Genomic DNA, 19687 nt, shown 5'->3' with positions numbered 1-19687 from the left:
AGTCACTTTTATTCCAGAATAGGGTGTCCACATGTGGGATTTATACTGGCATAGCTATAAAAGCTCTAAGATATATGACATTAATATTCTGCTAAATAAGTACCAATCAATTTCCCTGTACAGATAAGTCCTTTAGTAGCTTTGACTGTGTAACAAGTCAAATGGAAAGTTTACATCTCAGGACCAAATCTAATATTGAAGCACATAATAGCTTATTTTGGAAGGTGAAGAATGTTTTTACTAGCACAGAATATCAAAGAATGAGAAGTGATAAATGGGAAAGATATTCTAAGTTTTCTAGTCCATCCCCTGGCCACTGTAAAATAATTCCCCATAGTGCTCAGTATTTCCTAGGGCTTTGCTCATTCCATCTTGGAATGACCCAAAAAATTGTTTCTCCACATGACCCTTGGAAGTACATACTGTACATCTGATTTATCTTGTATGTTTGTTAGCTAGCACCAATTCTTTGATTGAAAACCACATCACAACTTGACTAATTCATCTTACTATGGCAGCAACAACACCACCACAAGGAACAGGTGTGTTTCTAATTCACAGCTGGAAGAAACAATTAACAGCATGTGGGATTTATGAATAGGAAAAGCATTTGGATATTTGCTGTATTTAATGCCATTAAGGACAGCAACAGAAATAGGATCTGATGGTTTTATTCACTGTTTTAGGATACACACAGGAAAATCAATCATAAATAACTTGTGGAAGTAAATGAATAATAAAACCACATGTTAACTAGAATGTATTAATCACCCTGGCTACTGTTGTTCTAAAACCTGCTTCATTTGTTGCTTGTTCAGACGGCTAATTGATTTTTGCAGTACTGAAGTCCAATCTAGTTGTTTCATCAGCAATTTTTGTAAGTGCTAATCTTTTTCAAATGATTTGTAATCTCACTATGATAGAATTCTTGTCCCTCAAAAATCAGTAGTTTGGATTTAGAAAAAAAAAGAAATCAATGCAAAATGAGTTAACATTAGTTCCTATATTTGAAGGTACAAAAATGAGTATGGATAATCCTGATGATGCTCTAGGTATAAAAATTCTTTATTGTCCAATACCCTTTATGACATTGCAACTCATTTAACAGACTTTTCACTCTATGAACTTCTAAAACACATTGATTGGCCCATGCAAATTCTTATAATATAAAGTACTAACCCCTTAGCAAGTAAATCAAAATTACTTTGAAAAATTAGTTTACTGAAATTTTATTTTAAATGTTAACTAAACTTTACACATTACTGAAATTTCTTTATGGTGAGACATATAATCCAAGTCTTCTTGCAGCTTCTGAGATCCTGGGTGTTTTTTTCTGAGGGAATGGGTAATAGCTTAGCTTCCTGGATATGGGTATACATTTTGTGGATGAAATCTGTTGGTGTGTCCAAATTGCTGAAGAGACTGACTTCAAAGGATACTTATGGCAGATGCCTGAAACGGAATTGCTATTCTCTTCAGTGGGACTGTTTAACATACTTGAATTTCCCAGTTCATTGAGTGATACTGTGGATTGTTCACTTGCAGTTAGTGTTTTTTCATATGGCAGCATGACATTTTCCTTCACAGTCAATCTCTCATTGTCAAAGCTAATCTGTTCGTTCTTGCAGTGGGCAAGATCACATGGAGCCTTCTGACAATCAGTTTGTAGTAGACGGTGGATTCCCAGGTGTGTACGCCATGGTGAACTGTCTTGTACATTGCCATTGGAAGTTAACTCCAGGGTGACCTTTCTGACAGGAATGTGTTCTTTAAATTCTTTTGGTTTCCTTATTTTCTTATTAATTAAAATGGCATTGACCATTGATTCCCCAGGAACAGACTGATTCTCATCTGTGAAGAAAATGCATATTTCTACATTATTACATTGGCAAAAATTAAAGATCCAACTTCCATGGCGTAAACTCAACCTTGGGGGCTCTGAGTCAATGTGTCTGCACTTTTTCTCTGTGTCTAATTAGAATGCAAGTTCCTTTAGTATGTGGGTACGGACGGGAAATGTTTTTCTTAGCTACAAAGTCTTGAGTACCCAGGTGGTGCTCCATCAGTCAATCAAATAATAATGGAGCCTTATAAAGGAAATACTGACATTAGCATAAAACCCAATAATAAACTAGATGATCGTTTAGAAGGAATTACTATGATGAACATGGGATCTCTTCAGTTGAAGATAGATCTGTAGTCACAAAGATGCAAAAGCTCTGTTTGATGATTTTGATGCAACTATTCATACAAATTAAAAATACACACTAGTCCATTTGTTGTGGTATGTGCTTTGCTGCCCTCTACCAGATTGAATTGGAACTGCACAACTGTGTCATAGGCTTTATATTACCAACAGTGCATTCATCTACATTAGGAAAAAATCTATTTTGACCATGTGTTAGCTGACAGGTCATAACTATCACATGGCAAACTTCTAGTGTAGACAAGGCAGTTGTAGTTTTAACATGTCAAGATAAATTGTTTACCCATGCCAGGGGAATTCCCACCTGTCAATTTAGGGCCAAATTCTGGCCACTTTGTGTCATCTGAGTGGCACAAATTGGCTGAAATGGAAAGAATCTACCATCTTGTTTTTGAGTTCTCACATGTCGGCCACTGACTGAGGCCATGGGCCAGTCATTGAACATCAGTGCCTCAGTTTTCTCATTTATAAAATAGAGAATAATATTTATTAGTTAATCTCATGGAGAGGTGTTGGGAGGATCCATTAATAAATATTTGTAAAGCATTATGTAAGTACTACTGTTAGTAACGGACAAGATATAAGGAACAGAATTACTGCAAAAGCAAAGGCAGTATTAGCATACAGCAATCAAACTACTAAAAACCAATGGTCTGCTATACATTTAAAATGACTAGAAGTTGAGGCCTTAAAAATATATGGCTCCTACTGACATCTCTACAAGTTCTCATTAAATATATTTTGACAAAAAAACATCCAAACAGTCATTTAAAATAGATCACAGCACTAGATAGTGCAATGAGACCTTCCAGCCTTGGATTTGAAATCAAAGCAGTGTTGTTGACAGAGAATAGGATTGTGTTTTTACAAATATTGTAATTGGTTTTCCTTTGGTGTAACGGTTTTTACAATGAAATACTTGAAGGTGTGTCAGATCCACCTGTTTCACTGATAATTCTCAAAACAACAACAATAAAACACCATTTTTTTCAAGATACTTCTCCTAAAAGTTCTTCTCTCTGTTTATGTTCAGAGAGAGGATATAAAGATTTTTGCTTTGAAGATAGACATGCCATCCCACTTTCCCACATTCAGGATCTGCAGTAATCCATAGAACTCAGTAATGACCTTTTAACAGAACTGTGGAGGTTATGCAGTAAGTTATATTAGCAGTTTATTACATACTCTCCAACATTCTACGGTAAGGTCTTTATTTAAATCTTCTTGCACTGAATGGAACTTTTCTCTATTTAACAAGTTTATATAATGGTTTTATTGCAAGTGTATTTATTGTTTGGGCCTTTTCACTTGCACTTTCATAATAAAGGAACTATGATTGCAGGGTCTTTACATTTTTCAAGGTTTCTGAGTGACACAGGTTAATCAAATTTCACAGGAGTTTTAGAAACTCTCTGAAGAAGCTTTCTATAGGCATATGTTACTGTATGTGACTGTCTCCTATTGTATATTTTGGGTGCCCCCTCAGTCTAATTCCCAGAGTAAGCAATACTTTTTCATTTCCCAGTCTATGATAAATAATGAGTTCACTGGCCTATTTTTCCCCTGAGTGAAGATTTTCAAAGCCTGCCGCCACCTGTTCCTGAATATCAGAAGGAAACTGAAGTGTCACCGTGTGTGTCATGGGAAGGGACAGAAGGAAATTACATTATCAGATGACTCCCCCACTTACTCATCAATTGAAAATCTGGGAGAACCGATAAATTTAGAAAGTGTTCTAAAAGTCACCAAATCAGGGCTCGGGCAGACAGAGGTGGGAAGTGACCATACAGAGCCAAGACTCATCGGAGAATGTCTTGCTGCCAGTCCCCTCCCGATTAAATCAGGACGCAAGTTTTGGATGATCACAACTACTTTATCATGGGAGGAAAGGTAGTCTCAGATATAATCATAGAAATAAAATGCTGGAAGAGACCTTGAGAGGTCATCTAGTCCATACCCCATGCTGAGGCAGGACCATGTAAACCAAGATACTCCCTGACAGGTGTTTGTCCAACTTGTTCTTAAAAACCTCAAACGATTGGGATTCCACAACCTCCCTTGGTAACCTCTTCCAGTACTTAATTGCCCTTATAGCTAGAAAGTTTTTCCTAATATCTACCTAAATCTACTTTCCTGCATTGCTTCTTGACCTCTTTTCAGTGGACATGGAGAACAATTGATCACAGTCCTCTTTATGTCAAGTATCAGAGAGGTAGCCATGTTAGTCTGGATCTGTAAAAGCAGCAAAGAGTCCTGTGGCACCTTATAGACTATCAGACGTATTGGAGCATGAGCTTTCGTGGGTGAATACCCACTTCATCGTATTCACCCACGAAAGCTCATGCTCCAATACGTCTGTTAGTCTATAAGGTGCCACAGGACTCTTTGCTGCTTTTACAGTCCTCTTTATAACAGCCCTTAACATATTTGAAGACTTATCAGGTCTCCCCATAGTCTTCTTTTCCAAAGATTAAACATGCTCAGTTTTTTGGACCTTTCCTCATAGGTCATGTTTTCTAAACCTTTTATTATTTTTGTTACTCTTCTCTGGACTCTCTCCAGTTTGCCCACATCTTTCCTAAAGTGTGTCGCCCAAAACTGGACATAGTAGTCCAGTTGAGTCCTCTCCAGCGCTGAGTAGAGTGGGAAAGTTGAGTCTGTTACAGGAGTGGGTGGATGAGGTTCTGTGGCCTGTGATTTGCAGAGCTTAGGCTAGATGATCACGATGGTCCCTTCTAGCCTTAAGGTATATGAGTCTGAGACAATTACCTCTCATGTCTTACATACAACACTCTTGTTAATATACTACAGAATGATTAGCCTTTTTGCAACAGCAATACATCATTGGTTCATATTCAATTTGTGATCCACTATAGCCCCCAGATCCTTTTGAGCAGTCCTACTGCCAAGTCAGTTATTCCCCATTTTGTGGTTCTGCATTTGATTTGTCCTTCCTTTTTAAGTGAAGTATTTCACACTTATCTGTATTGAATTTTATCTTGTTGATTTCAGATCAATTCTCCAATTATTCAAAGTCCTTTTGAATTTTAATCCTGCCCTCCAAAGGGCTAGTAACTTCTCACAATTTGGTGTCATGTGCAAATTTTATAAGCATACTCTCTGCTCCATTATCAAAGTCATTAACGAAAATATTGAATAGTACTGGATCCTGGACAGACCCCTGTAGACCCCTCTAGATATGCCCTCCTGCTTTGACAGAATACCATTGATAACTATTCTCTGTGGTTTTTCAACCAGTTGTGCACCTATGTGATAGTAATCTCAGCTAGACATTTCCCTAATTTTCTTATGAGTGTGTCCTGGAACAAATAGGCAGGATCCGTACAATTTAGGGATTTATTGGTCAACACGAAGAACCTAGGCTGGGATTTTCAAAGTGTCATAAGGGAGTTAAGTGCCCAACTTCCATTGAACTACAGTGGGAGTTGGGGGTCTAATTCCTGTATGCTCCTTTGAAAATCCCACCCTTAAACTTCACCTGGAAATTATCTGATAGCCATGGAGAACACTGCCTGTAGGTATACTTTGCTGTCAGTGCAAAACATTGCTTGCTAAGTGGGTTGCCTCCTTTTGTTCTAGCAGCAGTGTTTTCGTGGTTGGAATATGTAACCTTATGGAGAATAGCATCCTCAAGGTAGCAAAGGTGTGAATAATTGTGGAAAGGTCCACATTTGAAAAAGAATGCAGCCATCTTTCCACGCACTGATGGAAATTACTGCTACCTGAGTACTCATAAATAGTTGGGTATTCAATATGCTCCCCAGTTTGTTAACCTTGGAACCAGATCCTCAGCCCTGCCAAAATCCACGCAGCAAAGGGAATTTAAAGGTGCCTCAAGCAGTAACAGTAACCCTCCTAATGGCCCTATATATTTACGTCAAACAAGAAAGCTCAGTGAGGGCGTGTGCCTCTGTACAGTGTCTAGTACCTGATTGGTGCATGTGGAAACTGCTGTAACATAAATATTAAATAAAAGTGTAATACCCTGCTGGACAGTGCTCTTAGACAGAAGAACGGTTACCCAGTGTTACCCTCAGAGAAAAAGGAACAGAACCATCTGTGTAGCCATCCTCTGTATTATTAATTTGCTGCCCTCCCAAAATTTATTCCATCAACAGTTTCATGTGTCTGAATGATTGTGTTTTGGTTTGCTGGCCAAATTTCAACTCATATAATTACATTCAATTTATTTGCAGTCTTTCTGGAATTTCATTTGGATACAGTGCATTTCACTTCCTCTCCTAAACTGTTTTGTATTGTTGCTGTGTTCTGTTAAACACTTGAGTTGTTTCACCCCAGATGTAGCTGCATTTCAGTGTTGGAGAAACTGGTTCTTCTGTATGTATATACTTTTCCTCTTCATGGAGTTAATTAATATTTATGTTTCAATGCCCTTGAATGAAAGGAGATCTAGAACTGCATCTATTACATATTATTATTTAATTACATTATTATTTAATGTTTCGGCACTTCTGCATCCAGCCAGAATCCAGAACTGCCAAAAAATGCACAGGAAAATGTAAAGTAAGAAATAGGCTAAATTATTTTGACACACACCAAATTTGGTTTAGACACAGTTTTGGTGGTTCTTAGTTTCTCAGATTTATTTCACTCACCTCTGAAATAAACACCAAACTCTGTTAAATCACATTAATTCTATTCATGCTGCAACTATTTAACTAAAGAAGCTTAAATTACTTTGTTTATTTTCATGGCTCTTCAGATCAGCTTAGAAAGAAAAGAGAAGCACAGCAATATAATATCTGTAAACAATATTCTAATATAAACTTGAAAAAATTTGCTAATATTGGTTATACCAAAACCTGTCTGATGTGGCAGCTAAGTGTCACATGTTATTTGTTTTCCTGTGCGCACATATTCAAAATAATATGCAGTGAAACCACTTCCACGAGGCACCTCTCTGTCTGAAGCTAGCACATTAAAGTTATGCCGGTTGTTCCCAGTATAATTTAGCTCATTTTAAACTAAAGCCTAACTTCTGCTAGGCATTTGACTTTTGCTGCTGCCTTGGTTAGTCTTTTAGGACAGGCTTCACGGAACAGGAAGAACAAAAGGTGCAAGACAGTATTGTTAGGTTAACCATATGGAAGCATTAAGGAAAGCAGAAATCTGACAAGAGCTATATGCTGCAAACATTATCGTCAATTAACACTAAGTAATTGGTACCTATGAAAATTAACAGTTGCGATATCAAGAATTGCATGTAACTTACATAACACTCTATCTTAAAATACATAAAATCACCTCAAACAAACATTAAAAAGTGTTTCAGAGTAGCAGCCGTGTTAGTCTGTATCCGCAAAAAGAAGAACAGGAGTACTTGTGGCACCTTAGAGACTAACAAATTTATTAGAGCATAAGCTTTCGTGGACTACAGCCCAGTTCTTCGGATGCATTAAAAAGTGTTTCACTGCTTCCTTTTCTAATTTATTTGTTAACCATTAGACCAGGGGTTCTCCAACTGGGAGTCGTGAGGTTATTACATGCAGGGGTCGCCCCAGCTGTCAGCCTCCACCCCAAACCCCACTTTGCTGCCAGCATTTATAATAGTGTTAAATATATTTAAAAAGTGTTTTTAATTTATAAGGGGGGGGGTCACACTCCGTAGCTTGCTATGTGAAAGGGGTCACTAGTACAAAAGTTTGAGAACCACTGCATTAGACTACTTTTCAGTGGAATGAACAAAGAAACAGACATCAGCAACATGAAAACAGTCCACTTTGTACTTTCCTTGCAAGCTGTGCATAAGCATTCAAAAGTATCTTAAGTTAATGAAGACTTAAAGGAGTTCCCTTTACCCCTCTACATTTGTCAGGTTTGGTCTATGAATCTGAAGCATACCTGTTTTAAACACAATAATGTGTGTTTGCAGCTTTTGCTTCTGTTTCATACAGTCATACTGCTCCTCAAGTAAGCTTACGTCCATCTTGGTTGGCTGCGTGTCACAGTCTGAAGCCTGTTGCTCTGCTGTATGAGTCACTAAGAAAATACCACAGATATATTTGTAAGCTTGCACCATCTGTTTCCACAAGGAAGACAAAATTAAACAGAAGCAAGAGACGTCCTTCATTATGTTTGCAAAGAAGAAAATCAAGTTTGCAACATTTAAAATGTTCCTAAATGAAGCAATAACTTTTTGGTAAGTATAGCAGCCCCTTTCACTGCCTGGTGCATTCAGAGTTGTAGATTTCAATCAGCTTGTTTTAAGATACATTCGGTGTGTACTGAGCTTCGGAAAACATTTAATGACAAGATCCGTTCAATTGAATTTAATGTTTACTTAAGGTTGAGCATATGAATCTTTGCCAAAAAACACAGTGAAGTACAAAACACCATTGAACAAAACAGTCAGGTGAACAAAGGATTGGATGATATTGGTTTATGTAGTAATCTTAAATTTTAAAGGAACACCAACCATCATGTTGTTCCGTCATTAGAGTGGTTCCATCCAGACTTTACATTCAGGATTATTCTATGCATTTTCCATTCAGCCCTCCCAATCTAATTGTTGCTGCTTTGCCAAATATCTTTAAAAAGTAGGTAAGATTCACAGTGAAGAAACTTGTGCACATCAGTCTCCTTTCAGTGTGTGTGCACCTGGGACTGTGAACCATCGCAGCTGCATGCCTCAGTAGATAAGGCATAGGCTTGGGAGTCAGGAGTTGGAAATTCTGGAATCTGGTCCTGGCTCTACGGGTACGTCTATATTTACCTGCTGGTTCGGTGGTAAGCAATCGATCTTCTGGGATTGATTTATCGCGTCTTGTCTTGTCTAGACGTGATAAATCGATCCCGGAAGTGCTCGCGAGAGGAGTACGCGGAGTTGACGGGGGAGCCTGCCTGCCGCATGTGGACCCACGGTAAGTACCTTGTAGTTCGAACTAAGATACTTCAGCTATGTTATTCACGTAGCTGAAGTTGCGTATCTTAGTTCGAACTGGGGGGTTAGTATGGACCAGCCCTACCTCATTTAATTTTCCTGCCTTTCAGTTATTCTGTGTGTAAAATGGGGGGAAATTTTACCTGCTCTCCTTTGTAAAACATTTTGAGACCTATGGAACTGCCTTCCCAGAGGAGCAGTGGGGGCAAAACACCTAATTGGCTTCAAGACTGAGCTTGATAAGTTTATGGAGGGGATGGTATGATGAGACTGCCTACAAGAGCATGTAGCTGATGTGCGGTAATGGGACACTAGATGGGGAGGGCTGTGAGTTACTACAGAGAATTCTTTTCCAGGTATCTGGCTGGTGGGTCTTGTCCACGTGCTCCGGGTCTAACTGATTGCCATATTTGGGGTCGGGAAGGAATTTTCCCTCGGGTCCGAGAGGGACACTGGGGTTTTTCACCTTCCTCTGCAGCATGGGGCCTGGCTCACTTGCTGGTTTAAACTAGTGTCAATAATGGATTCTCTGTAACTTGAAGTCTTTAAATCATGATTTGAGGACTTCTGTAACTCAGTCTCACAGGAGTGAGTGAGTGAGGTTCTGTGGCCTGCAATGTGCAGGAGGTCAGGCTAGAGTCTAGTCCAGGGGTAGGCAACCTATGGTATGCATGCCAAAGGCGGCACGCGAGCTGATTTTCAGTGGCACTCATACTGCCCGGGTCCAGGGGGCTCTGTATTTTAATTTAATTTTAAATGAAGTTTCTTAAACATTTTAAAAACTTTATTTACTTTACATACAACAATAGTTTAGTTATATATTATAGACTTATAGAAAGAGACCTTCTAAAAATGTTAAAATGTATGACTGGCACGCAAAACTTTAAATCACAATGAATAAATGAAGATTCGGCACCCCACCTCTGAAGGGTTGCCGACCCCTGGTCTAGTCACTAGATGATCATGATGGTCCCTTCTGACCTTAAAGTTTATGAGTCTATCAATGAAATGTGTTAGAAGTGTGAAGTATTAGTAAGGCTTTTGCACAGTTCCCACATGACATTCTTATAAGCAAACTAGGAAAATGTTGTCTAGATGAAATTACTATAAGGTTGCACAATTGATCGCAAGACTATACTGAAAGAGTAGTTATCAAAGGTTCACTGACAAACAGGGAGGACATATCTAGTGGGGTCCCACATGGGTCCTTCCTTGGGCTTATACTATTCCTAGGGTCCTTCAAAATTCAAAATGACCGTGACACATTAGAGATTTAGTCTGAATTCAACAAATGAAATTCAATAAAGATAAGTGCATTTACTTCACTCAGGAAGCACAAATACAAAATGGGGAATAATTGGCTAAGTGTAGTACTGCTGAAAAGGGTGTAGGGTTTATAGTGGATCGCAAACTGAATATGAGCCAGCAATGTGATGCAGTTGCAAAAAAACTAATATTTTAGTGTGTATTAACAGGAGTGTTGTACGTAAGACACAGGAGGTAACTGTCCCACTCTACTCAGCGCTGGTAAGGCCTTGGCTGGAATAATGTGACCAAAACTGGGCAACATGCTTTAGGAAAGATGTGGACAAATTGTAAAGTCAAGAGAAGAGCAACAAAAATAATAAAAGGTTTAGAAAACCTGACCTATGAGGAAAGGTTAAAAAAACTGGGCATATCTAGTCTTAAGAAAAGAAGACTGATCGGGGACATAACAGTTTTCAAATATGTTAAGGGCTGTTATAAAGAGGACAGTGATCAATTGTTCTCCATGTCCACTGAAGAGAGGTCAAGAAGCAATGGGCTTAATCTGCAGGAATGTAGATTTAGGTTAGATATTAAGAAAAACTTTCTAACTGTCAGGGTACTTAAGCTCTGGGAAAGGCTTCCAGGGGAAGTTGTGGAATATCCATCATTGGAGGTTTTTAAGAATGGGTTGGAGAAACACCTGTCAGGGATGGTCTAGGTTTACTTGGTCCTACCTGAGCACAGGGGTCTGGACTTGATCACTTCTTGAGGTCCCTTCCAGCACTACATTTCTATGATTCTATGTTTTCTGTTATAATGCATCTTATAGAAAGTTATTTCCTTTGGTATCCCAGCCCTTGCAAAGACCTTCTTGAGCTCGTTTACTACAGTAGGTGCATTCACAGTGCACAGTTGGATGGCTTCGGGATACCATGTGGCTTAGTCTACTATCATCAGTATATAACTGAATCCCAATGCATTCTTCTCAAGGGTCCCAGTAAATTCTCCCCTACCCATTCGAAGGGTACACCCACCACCGGGAGTGGAATCAGGGGCCTTAGACATCTCTTTAGGTCCTGCCAATTGGCATTCAGGACACGAGGCATAGAAATTGTGCACTTCTTGGTGGATGCCCAGCCAGGCATCTTTTCTCTCCCCAAATGCCTGGCACACAGCACCAAATGGGCTAGGTGTAGTAGCCTCTGGCAGAACTTTTTTGGTACCCGCAGTTGGTGCCATTTTTCCTGGGTTTGGGTGTCTCTCATCACTCAGTATAGCTATTCATTGCAGAGCTTGAAGTGGGGCCACTGCTTTGCCTACTGGGTTTCACTCTCTTCCCCCTCCAGGACAGCTACCTGCTCCCAAGCGCAGCTCAGAATCTTTTCCTCCCCTTGTTTCTGCATGAAGACTATCTCTAATGGTAGCCAATCATGGGTTGCTTCCTTGGATGTGCTCAGGCTAGTGGGCTGTTGGGTCAGTGATCCTGGCTGGCCTGAGGGACCCCACCAGGACCTTTCACCTTGTCCTGTCCCATAAGCCCCCTTATTTTTGGGTTTGGGTCGACCTCTGCTGGGGATTCTTTGTTCCACTGCTGCAGGAGTTCTCCAGATTATCTCTAATCTCGTCCCAATATTACTGGGTAGGGCAGTGTGGTCACTAAGCTGACTCAGCAAATCTCAGTGTGGCCCTCTACTTTAAGTTGCACTTTTGTCATGAGGTAGAACTGCATATCCCTGTGGATGTGTTAGAGTTTAGACAGGGGCGTCTGGCTTGTCAGGGAACTCCACCAGGCTTGTCTGGATGATGGTCTGGCTACATCCAGAATCCACCAGGCCCATCACTGTGATGCCATTGACACGTCCTGGCAGCAGCATATTAGTTGGGCCCCATTTCCGGGCTTGGGTGTCTGCCGTCCATGCCTGCCCATAATTGCAGTTCATGAAGGGGCACTCCTGCCTGAAATGCCCCTCCTGTCCACACTCAAAGCAATTGCCCTTTGGGGTCACTATCATTTGGCCCACTTTTGGGGAAGTTGGTCTTCGTGGGGCGTATCCCCCTCTTCAGGGGCCCCGATTCCCCCCCCAATCCACCTTTGTTGTGAGGTTGCTCCCTGCATCTGGGGGCACTCCACTGGGTAACAGCCAGTTTAGCTGTCCTCGGTCTTCCCTCCTTGCCCGGCCCCCATTAGGGGTCAGAGTCTTGCTTCCAGGAGTCCCAGCCCTTGGCATTAGTGAGGGTGGACCCTCAGTGGACACATAATTCTCCTTTAGGATCATGGTCTCTGCCAGTTTTGATGGCCAATGGTGCTTTACCCACCCTTCACCTTGGTTGGGAGAATCTGGGTGAATTGTTCTAGCATGATCATTTCCGCCATCTGTGTCATGTCTGTTTTTCTGGGTCTAACCAGTGCCAACACTGGTTCTTCAATTGTTGGGCCACCACCTGGGGCTGGGTTCCAGGCAGGTACTTCCTTTGCAAAACCTCTGGCGGAACGTCTTGGGGTTGATATCTAGGTAGTCGAGTATGGCTGTTTTTACCTTGGTGTAGTCTAGTACTTCAGGGGATCCAAACTCCAATAGGCTGCTTGTGCAGGGCCAGTCAAGAATGGGGGTATCAGGGTGGCCCAATGTTCTGGTGGCTAACATGCTGTGGTGGTCACCCATTCAACGGTGAGCAGGAAGGCTTTGGGGTCATCGCTGGGGCCCATTTTCATGAGCCAAATGGGCAGCCCAATTGGGAAGGCGTCTCCTATGGATCTGGGCGCTGTGATGTTGAATGCCCCCTGGGGCTGTGATAGTTTCGCCACCTATTGGATCAGGCGTTTTTGTTGTGCCTGGCCCTGTACCGCCAGCTCCCAAATTAGCTGTTGTTTTTGGGCTACTTGCTGTTGTTGCTGGGCCACAGTCTGTTGCAGTATTTTCCCTTGTTGCTGCTCTTGCTGGGCCACCTGCTGTTGCTGGTTCTCCATCATCCATTCCAGCAGCTTTTCTGAATCCATGGCTTCTTTAGGGTCGTTCAATCGGTGGTCTGATGGTCCTTTTAACAGGACTTGGGTGATGCCTACATTCTCCACCACGTGTCGGGAGAGGTCCAGGTCTAGTCCCAGCAGCACTGCCTGGTGGTGGTTCTCTGTTATGTCACCTAGTGGCTAGAGTCAGATGGCCATATTGTCCAATGGCAAGAGTCAATGGCTGCCTCGCCTAGTGGCTAAAGTCAATAGTTGTGTTGTTCAGCGGTTGTATCACCCAGTGCTGAGAGTCAATGGCTTCCTTGCCTAGTGGCTAAAGTGGCTAAATGGCTATATAACCTAATGGCGAGAGTTGATGGCCACCTCGCCCAGCGGCGAGACTCAATGGCCAGGGGTAGGGGAACCTGGGCCCTCCCTGCTCCACCAGGTCCTAACCCAGAGCCCGGTGAAACAATCATTCAAATGTGTGGCCTAGGAGGAGTGAGCTCCTACTCCTGCTCCCTGGGCCACTTCCTACCCTGGCTTCTGTTCCTCTGTTGGTGTCATTAGTTCGCCTCTGGGTCCCTATTGGAGTCCTCTCTGTCCATGTTCCCTAGGGTTGTCCTCTTGCAGTCGCATCTTGTCGACCTCTGTGACAAAAAGCCCTGGAGCAGCTTGATGCCTCAGCGGCTTCTCGGCCGGAGCCTGCAACACAAAACTGCTCTCCTGCTCCGTCCAACCAGACTGAACTGAGCTGCTCCAGTTTGATCTCAGTCTGTACTGTGAGCATGCCCAGCAGAGGTGTCTGGGTGGGGCTTTCTGGACAGAGAGTTGCTTCTTAACCCTTTCTTCACCAGTGTGGGGTTTGTACACCGCATCACACATGTGATGTTGACAATTTGTGTTCCAACCGTTATCAAGCTTTAATTTTTTGAATCTCAATGTCTACTGTGATTAAATAATTATTGTCTGACCCCCTATTGTCAGTTTCCCCCATAATTTCCCATAGTTGTGAAAATTTAAATTGATCAATATAAAAAATGTTTAAAACCCATCATTTTGCTCAACTGGGAAAATGAAAATAAATAAAAATAGAAAAAGTCTTAAAAATAAACATCAATATTATCTATCAACATTATATCAAAAAAATCAAATTCTGCCAAGCCTCCTCATTCTCTAGGGATTCTCAGCACACTTGTGCCTTGCAGGCCATGCTCCCTGCCTAATCTGCCATACTGTCTATTTCACAGTACCAAGAGGCTGATACGACAAAACAGCTGCTGCTCAGGAGCTATGGATCCTTCCTGTAGGTAAGCTCCCCGCTACGGACACTGGAAGAGAGCATCTGACTCATCAGAGTTGTCACATGGTTCCCACCTTTGGTACACTGATTTGGTAATCTACCTCCAAGCATGACTGGTAGTTGATGCTTTGGAGGAAAGTGAGCTCCTCCTCCCATAATGCACTTGGCCAATTTTGCAATGCTGCTCTGAGTTGTGGGGGGAACCGGTGTCCTTCTCCACACCCTCAGGCTCTCCATTTATACAATGAAGCATGAGATGTGATTGACCTTTATACTTTTAGCTGGCATTAGATACAAACTTTATTAATGGTCATAAAAGTTAACCAACCCTTTCTAAAATCCAAACACCAGTAGTTAGTTGACTCATTGACCACCTGTGAATGTGTATCGCACAACTTGACTATATGTTGCATAAACAATTGCCTTGTCAGCATCCCTTGAAAGTTAAATTTAGGTTCTACTCTAACCGATGTGCATCTACCTATTCAATAAAAAGGCATTTAAAGTATATTAAAGTCTATATGAGGCAATAATTTCTGCTAGCAATAACGTTACAGTCTAAATAGAAAAACACAAATAAGGAAGAGAAACAGAGGCACAGTGACTTGCTCAAAGTCAAACAGTAGGTCCATCGCTGAACTAGGAATAGAACCCGACTTTCCTGACTTCCAGTCTTGTGTGTTATCCCCTGGAACATGCTGCCTCTCTAAAGTAAACTAATGACTAGGGGGTCTGATTAAAACTCCAGAGGTAGGAATAGAGATTATTTTTGGAAACACTAATATGCAACTAGAGTGTGATCCATGAAACAAGCTACAGGTCTAACCTAGAGAAGTTAATACAGTAAATGGATTTAATTGTGCTTTTGATGTTAGGTAAACTGATACAATTAATCCTTTGAAATGGAACACCTGTGGCTTCTGTTCCCACCAAAGTTCAATATGAGCGAGTAACAATAGAAGAATCTGCTTTGTACTCATGCCTTACTTATGTATTAATGGTAAAAAAAAATAAATCTGTTTTCTCACTGACATATAGACACTACTGGAATTGCTTATCTTTGGTCAGAAAGGCAGGATACATGCTCCTTTCTGGCATTGTCACCATTTCTGTTTTATAAAGCAAGCAGGTGATACTTCTGAGAGGAGAGCAGTTAATACCCTCCTTGTAGGTCTAATTCTGATAATTTCTTTAGATCCACTCCGGATTCCCATCATTGTGTGCTCCCTGAAGCATGCAGGAGGCAGTACTATGGGGGTGATGTGGCGGGTTTTTTTTTTTTTCCATCTTAATGCCAGAAACTTACAGATCCAGGATTTGGCCCATATATTGCAAGGACCATCTTTTTGTTCTGTGTTTGTACAGCACCTAGCACAGGGATGGGCAAACTTTTTGGCCCAAGGGCCACATCTGGGTATGGAAATTGTATGGCGGGCCATGAATGCTCACAGAATTGGGGGTTGGAGTGCAGGGGGTGAGGGCTCCGGCTGGGGGTGCGGGCTCTGGGGTGGGGCTGGGGATGAGGGGTTGAGGATGCAGGAGGGTGCTCTGGGCTGGGACCGAGGGGTGAAGAGGGCACGAAGGGGATCAGGGCTGGGGTAGGGGTACAGGCTCTGGATAGCGCTTACCTCAAGCAGCTCCCAGAAGCAGCGGTATGTCCCCCCTCCGGCTCCTACACAGAGGCGCAGCCAGGCGGCTCTGCGAGCTGCCCCATCTGCAGGTGCCACCCCTGCAGCCCCCATTGGCTGTGGTTCTGGCCAATGGGAGCTGCGGGAGTGGCGCTTGGGGTGGGGGCAGCATGCGGAGCTCCCTGGCTGCCCCTATGTGTAGGAGCCGGAGGGCGGATGTGCCGCTGCTTCTGGGAGCCGTGCAGAGTGGGGCAAGCCCCCGACCCTGCTCCCTGGCAGGAGCTTAAGGGCCGGATTAAAATGCCTGGAGGGCCGGATACGGCCCCTGGGCCATAGTTTGCCCACCCCGACCTAGCATAATGGAGTCCTGGTCCAAGGTGCTGTGGTAATATAAATAATATTAATAACAAGCACAAAACCCATTTATTTGCACTGGTACACATATCTTTGCACATACTGTAGGTTCTGAGACATTATTGCTTAGTAGAGTATCTGTGTGCAAGCTTGTCTCAATTAACAAACTGTCAAAATGTCTGATTGGAGTGACTATTTGATTATGGATTGAAATCTGAAATGCGATATTCTCTTTAAAGTCTGTTTTACATCACCCGGCAGAAGCAATTTTTCATTTTCTGGAGGTAAAAAAAATTGTGGGGTACTTCAAAATCCAAAGGCAATGGCTTTTGCCAGAGGTAGACATTTACTTCCCTTGACCTTGTTTGCAAAGCCTCTCATTAGGAGGATCTACGTAATTTTATCTAGTAAAAATAATTTGCTATCTAAAAATCCATTCATTGATTAATTGAATTTTTCTGGGACTCTCTCGGCAATAATTATTGTTGGTTTAGCAGAAGAAAAAAACAATGTTCCTAATGGTTAATTACGGCTGTGTGTGTCACCTGTATCATTATGTTTGTCTATAGACCTGGCACAAAATGATGTTTAGACTCAATGATATGCATGATTGTGCAGTGCTGTACATGGTTATTTGCGTTCTTTATATGTGTAGTGTTGGAAGTATACCCCACATAGTCCGATTGGGGTACAGAGACAGGGTCCAAATATCTTGCAATTTTTTAATTAGCATTAGGAAGCAAAATCAAGGGTATTATCATAATCCTCTGCCTTCCTGATTTTCCTTTTTATACAACCTTGAAAGGTTAAAAGCAGACTATTACATCAAAAGATAAACACATGGTAGAGAACTTAAATAAAGGTAAAACACCCAAAGAGAAGAAAGAAACAGGATGTCTACTATAAGTCTGATTAATTGTACACATTTTGGGTTCCAGAAAATATTGGCACAGTCAATAGTAATTGCTTACTTCCTTTTTCATGAGATATTTGCTAAGAGAATGCAGATTTCTGTGGCTTACAAATACATCTTTAACTCTGAGACCTAGTTAAGGCATGCTAGTTACTAGGGATTTAGCAATGGTTAGAACACAAGGCTGGCCTTCGGGACTCCTGAGTCTATTTCAGCTGGCCCCACTTGGGGATCACGGTACCTGTGCTGCGAGTTTCCAGAATCTTCCAATGGGGCCAGTCATCCCTTCCCCCACCTTCTCTTATGAAGGATTTTGAGGATATGTAAGGGGAAGTGAACCCAACCATCCTTCAGTTCCTTCTAACTGGGAAGGTGTGACGGGATCTCCGGGGTACAACCTGGAACTGGAACTGTAGCCAAGCAGTGTAAATGGGATCCCAGGCTGGAGAGCTAAGGGGACACAGCAGTCCAGATTGCACCGTGGGGAATGTCACAACCTCACAGTCATACTTTATATGAAATGTATCATAGTCTTTAAAAGGGGTGAACATAGGGGTATCGGCTGTCACAGGCACCAAGATCTCTGGATCCTTCCTGATTGACCAAGCCAGGGATTTGACATCCCACGACTCTGGAGAACTGCTTAATAAAGTGGTTCTGGTTCTCAGATTCATCCTGGTCAACAGAGTCAAGTGCTGAGGACCTGACACCATTATCTTGATAGGAATTGCTTACCAAAGTAGAGGCACTCAAGTGCTTGTATCTGTCCAGGTTGACTGAGAATTGTGCTGAGGATCTGGCATCTTCAACTCTGTGCTCATCATTAGTGGTAATGAGGTCCCAGGTCTGTCCAGGTGCACTGTGTCTGATACCAGTGATCCAGCACCATTGACTCCAGGGAGCTTGCTTGCTAAAGTAGTTTCGTGCCCAGTAAAAATGGCTTTGAAACCTCCAAATGCATCCAGCTAACCAAACCCAGTGCTGAGGTTATGGTACATTTGACTCTATGCTCAACATAGGGCACTGAGGTCCCTAGATCCATCTGGATTAACCAAGTCAGTGCTTCAGTCCTTGCACAATCTGATCTTAACCCTCATCACAAACTATGCTGTGGGTGCTGCTTCCATCTGTGTCAAGAGTTCAGTGTGGAGGACCCTGCACAGTTACCTCTGGAGAACCTCCTGCTAATATGGTTCTGGGGGTGGCATAAATGGCACCAAGGTCCTAGGGTCCATCTGGATTAAACAAATCTGGAACTGTCAAATGCAAAAGCTGCACCCTAAGTCGTTCTATGTCTGACAGCAGCAGCATTGCAGGCTTTTGACTGTTACAGATTGACTGAATTCAGTGTCAAGGAACATGCACATTTACCTGTGAAACATTGTGTGCCAATAAGGCCCAGGTGCCCCGATCTGTCCAGTGCAGGGGTTCTGTTTCTGTTCATTGTGTACATAAGTGGGACTGAAGTGCCTGGGCTTGTATGGGTTGACAGAATCCAGTCTGTGACAGGGTTCGGTCACAGAGGTCCCCTTGGGACTGTCACCTGATGTTCTGAATTTACCTCTGAGCCCGTTTTCCCTGCCAGCTTGGGATTCCAGAACCCTGCCTTGTTGAGCCAGACATGCTAGCCAGCTTGCAAACTCAGACCCAGGTCTGGTCCATGCCCCCAAAGCTGCAGACTTTAACCAAAAAGTGCTCAGCAGATCACCTATCCCAGCATCCAGACACCCAGTTCCCAATGGGATCCAAACCCCAAATAAATCCATTTTACTCTGTATAAAGCTTATGCAGGGTAAACTCATAAATTGTCCGCCCTCTATAACACTGATAGAAAGATATGCACCACTGTTTGCTCCCCCAGGTATTAATCACTTACTCTGAATTAATTAATAAACACTGGCTCTCTCTCTGGCTCCCTCACATGCACTAACTCTCTCTCTGGCTCCCTCACATGCACTGGCTCACTCTCACGCACACATACACACACATGCGCGCGCACACATACACACTTGTATTATTATTGTTGTTGTTATTACTGCTTGGTACTTCCTGTCAAAATGCTCAGGTGAGCCAGGAGTGGCTAGGGGCTACAGGAGGGCTGTGGGCTCTGGAAAGATGCAGCCCCCATGTGACAGCACGAAGCCTGCCTTGAGCCACTGCTGCAGC

At 42.4% G+C, this 19687-nt stretch overlaps 2 protein-coding genes across 2 annotated transcripts in view; one reads left to right on the top strand and one right to left on the bottom strand.

Moving 5' to 3' along the window:
- Positions 1-1047: 1047 nt before the first annotated feature.
- On the bottom strand, positions 1048-8318 carry C2H9orf152 (chromosome 2 C9orf152 homolog). The gene is given in 3 exon segments (XM_005297158.5): positions 1048-1335; positions 1337-1851; positions 8090-8318. Coding segments are annotated over 3 exon segments (834 nt in total). The 3' UTR covers positions 1048-1245.
- Positions 8257-19687, top strand: part of XYLB (xylulokinase) — a 159225-nt gene continuing 147794 nt past the window's right edge. The window contains exons 1-2 of the mRNA XM_065582715.1: positions 8257-8387; positions 14574-14633. The gene's annotated coding sequence lies outside the window, so the exon portion shown is untranslated. The remainder of the gene's footprint in view (positions 8388-14573; positions 14634-19687) is intronic.

Source organism: Chrysemys picta, chromosome 2, assembly GCF_011386835.1.
Source record: "Chrysemys picta bellii isolate R12L10 chromosome 2, ASM1138683v2, whole genome shotgun sequence".
Lineage (NCBI taxonomy): Eukaryota > Metazoa > Chordata > Testudines > Emydidae > Chrysemys > Chrysemys picta.
Note: the sequence above shows the minus strand (reverse complement) of the source record. Positions and strands in the feature narration are given on the sequence as shown.